Below are 13337 nucleotides of genomic sequence, written 5' to 3' on the forward strand. Positions count from 1 at the left end.
GTCAGATCGCTTAACCGTGGAAATAAGTCTGCAAGGTAGGTTCTATTAGTTTTTTTTTTTTCTTTTTAATTTGGCTGCACTCTCTGGCATGTGGGATCTTAGTTCCCTGACCAGGAATTGAACCCACGCCCCCTACATTGGAAGAGGGAGTCAACCACTGGACAGCCCAGGAAGTCCCAAGGTAGGTCCTACTACTAACCCCCTTTACAGATGGGAAAACTAAGGATCAGGGATGGCTGGAAACATGTCCAAGAGCGTGGGGTGGGAGTGGGGGGCTCACTGTCATCATGTCGTCACACTTCATGTCAGGTTCATCCTCATCCTCGCTCTTGTTGTAGAACTTGCGGAAGAAGTTGAAGGCCACCACTGTGTACAGATAGACCACCACCGCCAGGAGGCCCACGGTCATCACCAGCTGGGGGCGGGCAGGGGGCGGGTCAGCTCCACGCTCAGCTTGTCCCCGCCATGCCCACCTTCTCTATTGTTGCTCCAGTTCAGCCCAGAGGGCCCTCCTGCCGGGGTCTCATGACCCACATCCACCCTGGCTCAGCCAGCCCAGCCTTGCCCCTCCTCACCCAACCCTGTGCCCCCCTCATCCGAGCTGCCCAGCCTTCACCCTCTACCCCTCCTAAGGGACAGCTAAGGTGGCCTGCCAGGCTCACTCCACTCAGGCAGGTCCCTCCACACCTGCTTCCCGTTGTGGGTGACGGAGGAGAGGATGGTGCGCAGCGTCTTCACCCCCATGGCGATGTCCAGGAGGTGGGCAGCAAAGAAGAAGTTGTTGTAGTGCCCGAGGAGGGACATCACCATGTACCAGCCCAGGTACAGGAAAGACTGTGGGCACACAAACCCAGGGTCAGTGGGCATGCATGAGGGTCAAGGAGGCCCAGGAACATTCAAGAGCATCGGGCGTGCTCTGGTGGTCAGGGTGCCATCTCTGGCTAGGGATTATTTGAAGGATCAGGAACACTCTAGAACAATGGAGCACTCGGTGTGGGAAGCCATTCTTCGGGGAGTTGGGGAACCCTCTGCAGAAGGATGTAGTCTGGGAATTCAAGAGTGTTCTGGGCCTTCCGTTGTGGTCTAGGGGTTAAGAATCTGCTTGCCAATGCAGGGGACACGGGTTTGATCCCTGGTCTAGGAAGATTCCACATTCTGTGGGGGCAGCTAAGCTGGTCCACCACAACTACTGAGCCCACGTGCTGCAAACTACCCTGCAACTAGAGAGCAGTACCCCTACTCGCCACAACTAGAGAAAGCCTGTGCGCAGCAGCAAAGACCCAGTGCAGCCAAATAAATGATTAAATATAAAATAAAATGAATTAAGGAAAACAAAACTAAAAGAGTGTGCTGGAAGGTAAGGAGCCTTAGGCAGGTCTGAGAGTGCCCTAGGGTCAGATGTGCGCAGAGCTCAGGAGTGGGTCCCTGGTCAGGGATACCTGGGGGTGGAGCCCCCAACCCTCCTAGCGCACTTCACCTGTAGGCCCCTCCCCCACCCACAGGGCCCTCCTCACATTGTCTGTGAAGATGACCCCGAATTTCCAGATCTGGTACTTCACATCAATGGACATAAGCCTGTAGGCATAGAAAACAAGGATGGCCAGATGCTGGAGAGTCAGACCATGGCCACCTCCCCCGCCTGGCCCAGGCCTGGGGGTGGGGGCGGTCCTCCCTGGCTCACCAGGTGAGCAGCCCCGGCGGTGGTTCAGGCTTGCGCTCGTTGTGGGCTGTGATCTCCAGCGTGGCCAGATCCATGCCGAGCAGCTCGGCGATCCGCTCCCGCCCATAGATGTCCCCATGCTTGTCCAAGACCTGCACAGGGGAGCATGGGGCTGTGCAGACACGACTGGAGTGGGGAAGGTGGTGGTCTGCTCTGTGGGTGGGAGGTCTGGGGACATTCCGAACTTTGTGTGAGAGATTGGGGGAGCATTTTTCTGGGGAGAAGGGCCAGAGCTTTCTTCAGATCCTCAGGGGGAGGGTCCAAAAGTAATAAAGGCCCCCCCAGTTAGCTCATTAGCCAAATTAATAGGGATAATTTATTATAATTAGGCAGGTAGGCAAGGAACCCTGTATGAATATATAACCTATATAACCCTATATAATCCTATATAACTGCCCCCCACCCCATCACTGATGAATTTGTTTACTCCTGCTCACCTTCTCACTCACTCTGCTCCAGCCACACTGGCTTCCCCACAGCTCATCAAATATACCAGGCACATTCCTGCCCCAGGACCTTTACAGCTGCCATTCTCTCCCCGCCCAGGACACACTTCCCCCAGATTTTCACCTGCCTCACTCCCTCAACTCCTAATCACCCTGCACAAAAGAGTAATTTCTTTGGGCCAACCCCCACACACTCCCCACCCGTCTTTTTCTTTCCTACAACACTTATCACCATCTGAACATTATAAATGTGTTCTTCATCTGTCTTTCCAACTTGAGGGTTAAGATGTGTTTACTGCTAGGAACCCTAGTACAGTTCCTAGGAGGTAGTACCTAGTATTAGGTGCCTAGTACTCAATAAACTTTTGTTGAGCGAATGAATGATTCTAACAGCCAACACTTGTCTAATGTTTTCTTTTGTGCCAGATACTGTTCACGAAGCAGGTCAAACGATCTTTACAACAACCCAGTAGAGTCCGCCCTCTTAGTACCTCACTCAATATGATGGGAATTGAGGCACAGAAGGGCTGACACATCTAGGAATGGAAAAGCAGACAAGGGACTTCCCTCATGATCCAGTGATTAAGAATCTGCCTTCCAATGCAGGGGACATGGGTTCTATCTCGAGCAGAGGAACTCAGTTCCCACAGACTGCAGAGCAGCTAAGCCTGGGCGCCCCAACTAGAGAAGCCCAAGTACAGCAGCAAAGATCCCAGGTGCCGCAACTACGACCCAACACAGCCAAATTAATGAATGAATGAAACATTAGCAAAAAAGAGAAAAGCAGACCATCCAGCACCAGAGTCTATGTGCTGAAGATAAGATGCCTTAGCTCCTCCCTCAGAACTAATATTCATGAAGTATTTACTCTGTGGCAGGCACTGCTGAGGTTGTCACATGCATCGTCTCATTACGGGGAGCTGGGGGCGGTGATTATCATGCCCATTTCCAGACGGGCAAACTGAGGTGCTTCTCAGAGAGGGAAAGCCCCTTGCCCAAGGCTGCACACAAAGCAAGTGCTTGACTGGGCTCTGATGGGCTGGTAGCATCAAGGGACCCAGCTGGGGAGGACCTCCCCTTTCACGGCGTCTCACCTTGCGCTTGACAAACTTGTCCCAGTAGTTGCTGGGGAAAGATCTGCCAAGAGAAAGAAGCCACAAGATGTTAGGGGAGGAAGGAACAGGAGTCACCAGCCAGACTGGGGCGGGAGTGGGGTGGGGTTGGAATTCCAATGCTTTTGTTACAGGGCATCCGAGACAGTAGAGTCAACCTCTCACTCAGGATCAGGCTCTAAAGACCCCAGGCCAGGTGGTGCTTATCCAAGGTCAACCTTAACATCCTGCCCCCATCCCCAGCCCCCGCTGCTGTCATTGGTGGAGCCCAGGTGATCAGCGATGTACAAAGACCTGAACTGCACTCAGATGGGAGATGGGGAGGCAAGAGTGTGTGATGGGGGTTGGGGGGAGTTGGAGCCAGCAGCCTGGCCCCGCTTTGGCATCCAGGGAACAGAGAGCTTTCTCATGCTGTTTTATTTAATTTTATTTGATGCTTCTGGCCCTTTATTTACCAGGTTTTGTTTTGTTTTTCATTTTTGGCTCCCGCAGCATGCGGCATCTTAGTTCCCTGACCAGGGATCGAACCCACGCTGCCTGCATTGGAAGCATGGAGTCTTAACCACTGGACTGCCAGGGAAGTCCTGACCTGGTGTTCTTATTCTAGCCATGCCTCCCTCTCAGGAAGCAGCCCGGTTGTATGAACATGGAAGATGGGACTTCACCTGGGGAGAATAAGATGGGCTAGGAGTGCTCTTTGGGGGTCCAGTGTCCCACCACATTGGCCCTCATAACCCTCATTTCCTCTCTGGGCTCAGTTCAAAACCCAAGTGATTTCATCAGTTTCCCATTCATGACACCTGGTGGGAATCCTGCATGAGGATGGAGTTCCTGGGCGCCTCTGGAAACTCACTGAACCAGAATCTCCTGGGCTGGGCCCCCGGGAATCTCCATGTGTCACCAGCACCCCCACAGGTACTTTAATCCACAGGCAACCGGTATGTATTACAAAGAGGAAGGTGGAGGCTTGGGGAGAATGAGTCAGGATCGGCAGCGCCTGGAACCCCAGGCTTTCCAGGCCTGGGCTGGGGATGGAGTGGTACCCCAGTTTTGCTTCCCCCACCCACTGCCGGGGGTCCTGAGCCCTTACGGGGTGTTGAGCACCAGCCGGTCCCACTGTCCTTTCACGTCATCGTCCTCAGGCTGTTCCGTGATATAGAGGCCGTCAAACTCCAGCTTCCGGGCCAGTTCCTTCTCCCGCTTAAAGATCACCAGGGGCACCTAGAGGGTGCAGGGAGGTAAACAGGGTGGGGGAGAGTGTCAGGAGACCACAGCCTCGGCAGGAACAGGGATGTCTTGCTGGAGCCTTCATGAGACCCCACAGCAGAGCCGTGCTCCCAGAGTGATCAGGGTAGTAGCGGTGGGGAAATGCAATCAGAAGGTCAGGGCTGGGATGCGCAGAAAACCCAGGAGGGCCCAGAACTGGTGCCTGCTGCGGCCCACGGCCTCCCAAGGAAGGAGGAGGAATGAATCAGGCAGGTGAGAGGAGATCAAAGCAGGGCAGAGCCTTCCAGGCAGAGGGAACCGCACATGCAGATGTTCAAAGCCCAAAGAACTCTCTTCATCCAATTGTAAAGTATCAAGATTAACTGGAAGGTTGGCTCTCATGGAACTCATATGGAAGTTTTTGTAATACAACTTTCGGGGCATCACAAAGCTTCAGGCACAGTTAATGTCAGAATCCACTTTCCCCTGTTGGCACCCAAGTTATGTCTGAGACCCACACACCCTCACAGATTCACCAGCTGACCAACACGTAGAAAATAGTCCCAAATGACAAACTGTGCTTCTTGACCCAGAAATTAACATCATCACAGGACCCGTCTCCTCAGTGTGAGCTACATCAGTTCCCAGTTTGAATATCACACTTGCTAAAGAGTCCAATCCTGTATTTAGCCACTGGCCTCACCCCAGCCCTAGGTCCCCTTGTTCCTAACCCTGCACCATACCCCAGCCCCTGTCCCAGGTCCTCTCAGCCAGGGCCCCAGCTCACGTTCTCCCCTCTCCGCCAAACACACACACACACACACACACACACACACACACACACACACATGTCCCAGCCCCAAGGCTGTGGTCATGACCCACCTTGAGGCAGTTGTAGCCAATGATACAGAGAAAGGCCACCAGCGTATGCAGAAGGCTCAAGCACCGCAAGGCAGGCTCCATGTAGCCCGTGCTCTCCTCCAGGAAGTAGTACACCATGTTCTCATCCTCGTCGCCCTCTGCTTCCTCTCCGGCCCCCGAGCCCCAGCCGGAGCCACCACCAGACCCTGCTCCTGACAGGCCACCAGCTGCTGACCCCTCCATGTCATCCTCCCCCGGTGGAGAGTCAGAGACCTAAAGCAGGGTGGGGGGAACAGGTCAGTCAGGGTGGGGACCCGGGGTCCTGGTACCTGGTCTGCCACACCCTGAACCCATGAAGAAAATGAACAGCCTCCAGGCCTGAGGTTTGGTCTGGGCCCCTCTGTCAGAGGCAGTCTCAGCAGGACTGTCAATCAAGATCAAGGGGCAGGTCCAAGACCCTAGCTAGAATATCAGACTCTGTTCTGGGAATCTTGACTATTGAACTGAGTGACAGGAGAACTGAAAACAGAGTTGATTTGTCATGATAGTAGAGCCCTAAAGAGAGACTAATTTTAACACACAGACACATATATATCAAGGTCTTCCCAGGTGGCACAAGTGGTAAAGAACCTGCCTGTTGATTCAGGAGACATAAGAAACACAGGTTTGATCCCTGGGTCAGGAAGATTCCCTGGAGGAGGGCACGGCAACCCACTCCAGTATTCTTGCCTGGAGAATCCCATGGACAGAGGAGCCTGGCAGGCTTCAGTTCATGGGGTCGCAAAGAGTTGGACTGAAGCGACGTAGCACACATGCCTATGTACATCAACTTGTGAGATCTTAGTTCCCCAACCAGGGATTGAACCTAGGCTCTTGGCAGCAAAAGAGGAGGCCTAACCAGGGACTGACAGGGAATTCCCTTAACACTAACATTAATACTAATACTAAAATTAGTGGTCGCTATCATTTATTCATACAGCATCTTTATATACCAGGTACTATTCTGAGAGCTTTACATGTGTTTTTCTGTTTGTTTGTTTGTTTTGGCCACACTGTATGGCATGTAGGATCTCAGTCCCTGAGCTGTGAGAATTAAGAGAATTGGTATGTGTTTTAAAAAGGAGGGGGGATGGGATTCCCTGGTGGTCCAGTGGTCAGGATTCCATGTTCCCAGTGCAGAGGCTGTGGGTTCGATCCCTGGTTGGGAAACTAAGATCCCATATGAAGAGTGACATGGCCAAAAGAAAAAGGGAGGGGGGTTTAAACACTTTGCCTGACTTCATTCCACCAGTGAGTGGTAGAGTTAGACTCTGACACTACAGAAGCCGTGCTCTCAACACTCTGCTAGACTGCCTCTTGGCTGTGTTATCCATGTCCTGGACAAGTTCCTCAAGGTCCCTTTGTCCTTTGGGAGGGCTGCTTCTTAGGCCTCTTTCTATTCCATGAGCTTTCCATTGCCTCCTCCCCACAGATTTCTCTTTAGCTTATGTGAAAGCAAAGAGAAGTAACTGAATTGGTGGGTCTGCCGAGAGGGCAAGGCCTGCACCCAGGAGCACAGGGCTGGCCAGTGGCAGAGCTGAACATGAAACCCACAACCTGTTCACTGCTCTAACTCCCCCGGGACCTCAGGCATCTGTTCCAGATGGACCCAGATACCTATACTCACCCCTATAGGGTCTCAAGATCCAGGTGTCCAGCCTGACCCTTCCCCGGACCCTGAGCCCAATCCCTTGTCCCTGGTGAATTTCAAGGGCCCTGGGGACCTATTGGGACTGAACTTCCCATCCCACAGCCCAGATCAGCACTTGATCCTCCCAGTCCCTCTTGACCAGCACCTTATAAAACAGCAGGATGAAGTTGATGGCAAATGCCAAGAAGAGGGCAAGGAATCGCAGGGTGTAAAAATTCCTTGAGAGGTAGTTCTAAGATGCAGAGAGAAAGAGAAAAACAGAGCTCACAGTCCATCCTCTCCCTTTCAGAATTTATCCCAACATTCACCCACAACCGAAGCACTGGGGTCCTGAATAACTGGCCCCACAACTTCCCATTTATTGAGTGCTTACTGTATACCAAGACCTGGGCTAAGTGCTTTATCTACATGAACCTGTTTAATTCTGTGCTGATGTGCCCACTTTCTGGATGAGGAAACAGAGGCTCAGGGAGTGAGCTGTCTTGTTCAAGGTCATGTCGATAAGAAGTGGCAGACCTGGACTTTGAAGCCAGGCAGTCCAGCTCCAGAGTCTACCCTCCCAACCCCTCTGTCATGCTGCTTCCAGGACAAGGTAGCCTGGTCTGCTTTATCCCGGGCAGAGGACATCTATTCATAACTCTCCTTTCCTTTTTTCCTCTCCATTGCTCTCTCCGTTCCCCGTTCTTTCCCCAAATCCTCACAGGACCCCTCTTTTGTCCAGCATATTTTCCTCAGCCCCTCATGTCAGGCTGGCCTGCAGAGGAGACAGGATGGGTGGAGCCCTGGGCCCTGCCGTCCCAAATTTCACCCTCCCTTCTTCCGGGCCTGGATGAGGAGGTGAGTCTCCCTCACACACCCCCCTGAACAGGAGGAGCTAGGGCTTGTGTGGCAGCTCCCACCTGAAGGCTGAGAGCCAAGAAATAGGCCACGGCTTCAGCTGGATTTAGCTCTGGATAGAGGATGGGGGAGGGAAGTCGAAGCAGCTGGTCCCAGGTGAGCAAAGGCATGGAGGTGGGAATAAGGACTGTGAGCAGGGAGAGGCCGAGGAGCCAAGGGAGGACCACCTGAAAATGCTGCCCTGTGCCCAGGTCCTGCTCTGTCTGGGGACATCTCTGTCCTCTGCCCAGACTGGCTTCCCCTCAGAGGTGAGGTGGGCACAGGTGAGCTCAAGAACAGGATGGGGGCAGAGGTCGTGTGAATGCTGGGTTTCCCTGAGAGGGGGCTTCAGATGCCCTTGCTGGGTCCTCACCAAGAACTTCACCCGCTGTACTTCCAGTTCTCCCCAGAACTCCAGGCCTGCACCGCCAGCTCCCTCCTTCTTTGGAGGGGGTGGAGGAGGAGCTGCCTTCTTGGGGGGTTCTGGTGGGGTCTCCGGGACTTCTTCCTTCTCCCCATTCTCAGCACTGCAGGGCAAGACACAGAAAGAATAAGAAGGTGCCTGGGAAATGCATGCATTCATTCATTCAAAGCCAAGTGTGGGGCCCCTCCCATGCCTGGCCCAGGTCTAGACGGTGTTGTGGACATGGTGGTGAGACCAGCCTTCGGCCCTGTCTTCAAGGGCTGCGGGTCCAATGGGGTTCAGACCCATCACCAGACAGTCGCAGCCCAGAGCGGTCAGGGCTGGGATGGGGGAAGCTCAGAGGCTCATGGGAACCCTGAGGGGGAGACACTCCTTCATCTTAGCAGGGGAGTCAAGGTAGGCTTCCAGGAGAAGAAGGTAAGCCAACCTGGAGGAGGAGGAAGGCTGAGACCAAGCATGCGGGAGGGTGCTGCAGGCGGAGGGAACGGCTGGTAGAAAGGCTTGTGGGGAAGAGAGGAGCATTTTCCCCTCTACCGTCTTTCACAGAGGCCCTCCTCTGGGTCTGGGCTTGGGCTGAGTGATGCTGAGGTCACAGGGTGACCAGGACAGCCTCAGGCCCTGACCTCAGGAGGCTCCCAGTCCATGAGGGAGGCAGTGATAGGGGCTGGGCCTCTTGCACCTGAGGCCACTCACTCAGCTTTCTCAGGCTCGGGTTCCGGCTCTGGCTCTGGCTCTGGAGGCAGCTCTTCTTCCTCTCCGTCCACCTGGCGGCAGGGCAAGCATCAGGGCGGAGCCCGCACTCTCCGCGCCCCTCAGACCTGCCTATTCCTCTCCATGTCCCTTCTGCTCTTTTCTCCTAGGCAGAGTTGTACTCTCCTTCCGCCCCCACCAGATAAGGGAATTATAATTCTCATTTTACAGAGGGGAAACTGAGGCTCAGAAAGATGGAGCAGCCGTGACCAGAGCACTGTGCAGAGTCAGGCTGACTCCCGGTGGAGCGCTTCTCCCCACAGGGCCTCTCATTACCTTGACAATGGCACCCGTACCGGCACTCTGCACTGAGGGCCTGAGCGTGCTTTAGGGGCTTCCGTCAAGTGGGCTACTTAATTCCCCACAACCTCCTGTATCTCTGAGGGTCTTTCTCAGTGTCTCTGGCCCCATCTTGGGTCTTTTAGGTCTTGATCCCCCTTCCCCTCTAATTTGGTCTCTGGATCGCTGGCTCTATTTGTTTCCAGATATCTGTTTCTCCGTGGCTCCCAGAAACACTGCGTGTAGAACCGGGAGCCTTGCTCCAGATCTCCATCTGCGTCCATCTTTGTGCGTCTCTGTGCATCTCTCAGGCCCTCTCACCGTTGCTTTTTGTTTTCCTTCTCTGTGCACCGCCACCCACCCTCTATTAGAGTCTCTCTCCCCACTTCTCACCCTCCTTCCTACCTTAGCCATTCCAAAGCCCTGAAGCCCCCGCCCGCACTCTCACCCCCAGCTTCCTCTTGATGATGGGCGAGCCCTCGGGCGTGGGCGGCTCCGCCGGGGTCGTGTCGCCCATGTCCCCGAGGCCGGCCCCTTCGGGTCGGAAGGGCCCCCCATCGGCCACGGCCACCGTCCCGTCGGCGACTCCCGGGTCCTCCTGGTCCGCCGCCTCCTCGTCGCCCGCACCCTCGGCGGCATCATCCGTGCCCTCGCCCGCGCCCTCGCCGTCCGCGTCGCCCCCGGCCCCGGCCGGCTGCTCTCCGTGCACCTCGTCGCTCGTGGGGTCGGGCATGCCCGCCAGGAGCTCGGTCACCGTCACCTTCTTGGCGCCCTCCACCAGGCCGCCGCCGAAGAGCGAGCCCCAGAGCAGGCGCAGCGCGCCCGCCGCGGCCCCCGCGCCCGCTGCGCCCGCGCGCGCCAGCGCCGCCCAGAGGAGTGCGGCCACCGCGGTCGCCGCCTCGCGCGCCGTGAGCCGCCGCAGCCGCCGCACGCGCCGCCGCAGGCTGCGGTAGCTGAGGCCCCGCATGGCCCGGTTCGCGGCCGCCACCAGCCGCGCCGTGGCGCCCGCCGCCGCGGTGGCCGCCGCGCCCTCGGGCCCCGCGGCGCCCTCCTCCGCGCTCTCGGCGCCCGCCTCCGCCGCGCCCGCGCCCTCGTCCTCGTCCTCCTCCGGCTCGCCCTCGGGCTCCGAAATCTGCGCGGCGATCTGCATCTCGAAGATGGTGTCCTCGCAGAAGCTCACGAAGAGCTCCATCTTCTCCGACTCGCCGCCCTCGTTCACCACGTCGAAGATGAACTGACGCTTCGACTCCTTCACCTGCAGCGCGGGGCAGAGGGGACATGATGGGGGCGCCGTCGGCGGGCACTTGGGACCACAGCGAAGGCGGCCGGGCCCTCGCCGCTGTTCTAAGCATCATCGTGGTTTTTATTTTCGAGGAGCGCACCTGTATTGCGCTCGCTGTAGGTGCACTTGTATGAATTTCAACAGGGCCAGGGCCAGTATCCTGGCATTTTGCGTATCGTAATCACATTTAATCCTTGCAAGAAGTATGGGCTGTTATCCCCATTTTATAGATGAGGAAGTGAAGGCCCAGAATGTCACGTGCTCAGGGTGACGCAGTCGAAAGATGACAGGCGTGGAATTTGAATTCCCAACAAGTTGGCTCCAGAATCGATTTTTTTGGCTTCTTTGAGAAAGGGCGCATAGTGGTTGAGGGCAAAGGTTCTGCAGCCAGCCTGCCTGGGTTCCAATCCTGATTCTACCACTGTTAGACGCAACTCTCTGGGCCTCAGTTTCTCCTTATGAGGTAATAGATGCTTAGAACAGGGCCTGGCGCCTACGAAATGCCCTGCAGTGCCTCCTGTCTCCGTACTGCTGTTTGAGCACTGGATGGGCGCGCAGACAGACATGGATTCCTGGGAACACTAGAAGGTGGGAATGGGAAGGAGTGAGTGTTTGGAGGAATAACCCCAACAAAGAGTGTGCCCCTGGAGTGCATTTGCAGGGCAGAGGTGGGGGCTGGAGCTCCCACAGCAGGTGCCAGAGTGTGAAGGACCAGTGATGAGCCGCGGTTTCCTGCAGATGAAGGGATGTGTGGCCATCCTGGGTGCGAGGATGATGCAATGGCTTTTAAGCCAGATTGGAGAACGGATGAATGTACGGTGATGCCTCAAGGGATACAGATGGGTGAGCAAAATCTTGGGGGTTCTGGTGGAGTATGTGATGGGGGCCGATGTGCAAAAGCCTGTGAGAGGGCACAAGGGGCTCAGGGAGGTATCGGGTGTGAGGGGCCAAGGTGGCATGGGAGAATGTGGGGGAGAAGGTGACATGCCGGGCTCAGTGTGCTCCGCAGACATAGGCATATGGGGGAGGCATGCGTGGATCTGGGCGAAACCCGGGATGGAGGCTGTAAATGTGAGCTGTTGCTGCTGTTTAGTCACTAAGTCGTGTCCAACTCTTTTGCGACCCCATGGACTATAGCCCACCAGGCTCCTCTGTCCATGAGATTTCCCAGGCAAGAATACCGGTGTGGGTTACCATTTCCTTCTCCAGGGGATCTTCCTGACCCAGGGATTGAACCCATGTCTCCTGCATTGGCAGTGGATTCTTCACTGCTGTGCCACCTGGGAAGTCCTGTAAATGTGGGAGGGGTCTGCAGTTCACACTGGCTGTGTGTATGCACCAGGATGCTTATGCAGGGGGACCCGGGAATAAGTGTAAGAGGGCCTGGAACATGAGGGCAGGGTTCAGGGTGGGGTACAAGCCTGGGAGTGCATGAGCCAGGTCTCACCGAGGAGGAGAGTCGAGAGGCCCAGGGCCAAGGAGATGATGGGAGTGCAAGCCTCATGGACTGTGTGATGTGGGAGGGGTGTGCAAGAGCAAGTAGAAAGAGTGTGTGGGTGCCTGGGGGGCATCTGAGAAACCAAAGGGAAGTGGGGGGAGGTTCTCTGATGGCCTTGGAGTTAGGATTCTGTGCTTTCACTGCGGAGGCCTGGGTTCCATCCCTGACTGGGGAACCATCCTGCATGCTGCATAGCATGGCCAAAATACAAAAAAAAAAAAAAAATAGGAAGTGTGAGTGCAAGGGGCACACAGTCTTGGTGTGCATTGTGATTGTGAGCAGGAGGGCCACTTGGACAACGGGGGCTGAACCTTCATGAGGGGCACATGGGCATGTGAGAGAATGGGGGATGGGAACCACGTGCTGGCTAAGTGTCTGAGGGGGACTGGGGGCAGGCCAGGGCCACGCGAGTGTATCTTGGAGGAAGTGCGTATGTAAGGGGCAAACACTGTGGGCTCGGCATATTAGGAGTACATCAGGTCAAGGGGTAGGCTTGGCCACCAAGGACACGGGTGAGGGGGGCTCTTGTGAACATGTTGGAGAGGGCGGTCCAAGTGCTTGTGGGTGAGCATGGGTGTGCCAGGGCATGTGTGGGTCAATGAGTGAGGGGCAGGCAGCCTTATGGCATGCCAGGGCTTCAGGAAGGCACACTGGCATCCTCAGAGTGAGTGCGCAAGACAGGTGCACCCACCGGTGGGCCCAGAACAAGTGAGACGGGAATTGTGTGTTAGGAATTCAGAGGGCATTTGCGGGCACACGTGGTGACTGGTGTGGAGACGGAAATGGCAGCCCACTCCAGTGTTCTTGCCTGGAGAATCCCATGGGCAGAGGAGCCTGGTGGGCCACCTTGCATAGGGTTGCAAAAAGTCAGATATGACGGAAGCGACTTAGCATGCACACACGTGGTGACTGGTGAGGGATGGGCCAGCATTAGGGCATCCCGGAGCCCTCAGAGTGAGTGTGCAAAAGAGTGGGCATGGGCAGGCCAATGTCGAGAGACAGCATACCAGGAGCTGCTGTTTTAAGGTGAGCAAGGTCGGTGTAACCACGTGGGTTCAAGTACACAGTGTGGGTGCAGTTGCATCCGGACTATTAAGAGCTCCCAGGGTGAGTGTGCAAGAGGCAGGCGTGCTGTAAGCAGCCACACTGAGGGCACGCCAGTGCTGCTGGTGTTGCATCAGGGTATGTATGCT

At 55.7% G+C, this 13337-nt stretch overlaps 1 protein-coding gene across 5 annotated transcripts in view; it reads right to left on the reverse strand.

The window, feature by feature from the left end:
• The window catches only part of RYR1 (ryanodine receptor 1), a 127895-nt gene that overhangs the window by 3418 nt on the left and 111140 nt on the right, over window positions 1–13337 (reverse strand). For all 5 annotated transcript variants that reach the window (XM_055412238.2, XM_055412236.2, XM_055412235.2 and 2 more), the window contains 11 exons: window positions 9813–10619; window positions 9029–9099; window positions 8285–8438; window positions 7181–7267; window positions 5367–5618; window positions 4369–4499; window positions 3261–3303; window positions 1682–1812; window positions 1515–1575; window positions 688–834; window positions 281–415 (listed from right to left, as the gene is read on the reverse strand). In XM_055412238.2, the coding sequence (XP_055268213.1) occupies window positions 281–415; window positions 688–834; window positions 1515–1575; window positions 1682–1812; window positions 3261–3303; window positions 4369–4499; window positions 5367–5618; window positions 7181–7267; window positions 8285–8438; window positions 9029–9099; window positions 9813–10619 (2019 nt within the window). The remainder of the gene's footprint in view (window positions 1–280; window positions 416–687; window positions 835–1514; window positions 1576–1681; window positions 1813–3260; window positions 3304–4368; window positions 4500–5366; window positions 5619–7180; window positions 7268–8284; window positions 8439–9028; window positions 9100–9812; window positions 10620–13337) is intronic.

The sequence above is a fragment of the Moschus berezovskii genome, chromosome 22, assembly GCF_049115385.1.
Source record: "Moschus berezovskii isolate FMDL1 chromosome 22, NW_MosBer_1.0, whole genome shotgun sequence".
NCBI classification, from domain to species: domain Eukaryota; kingdom Metazoa; phylum Chordata; class Mammalia; order Artiodactyla; family Moschidae; genus Moschus; species Moschus berezovskii.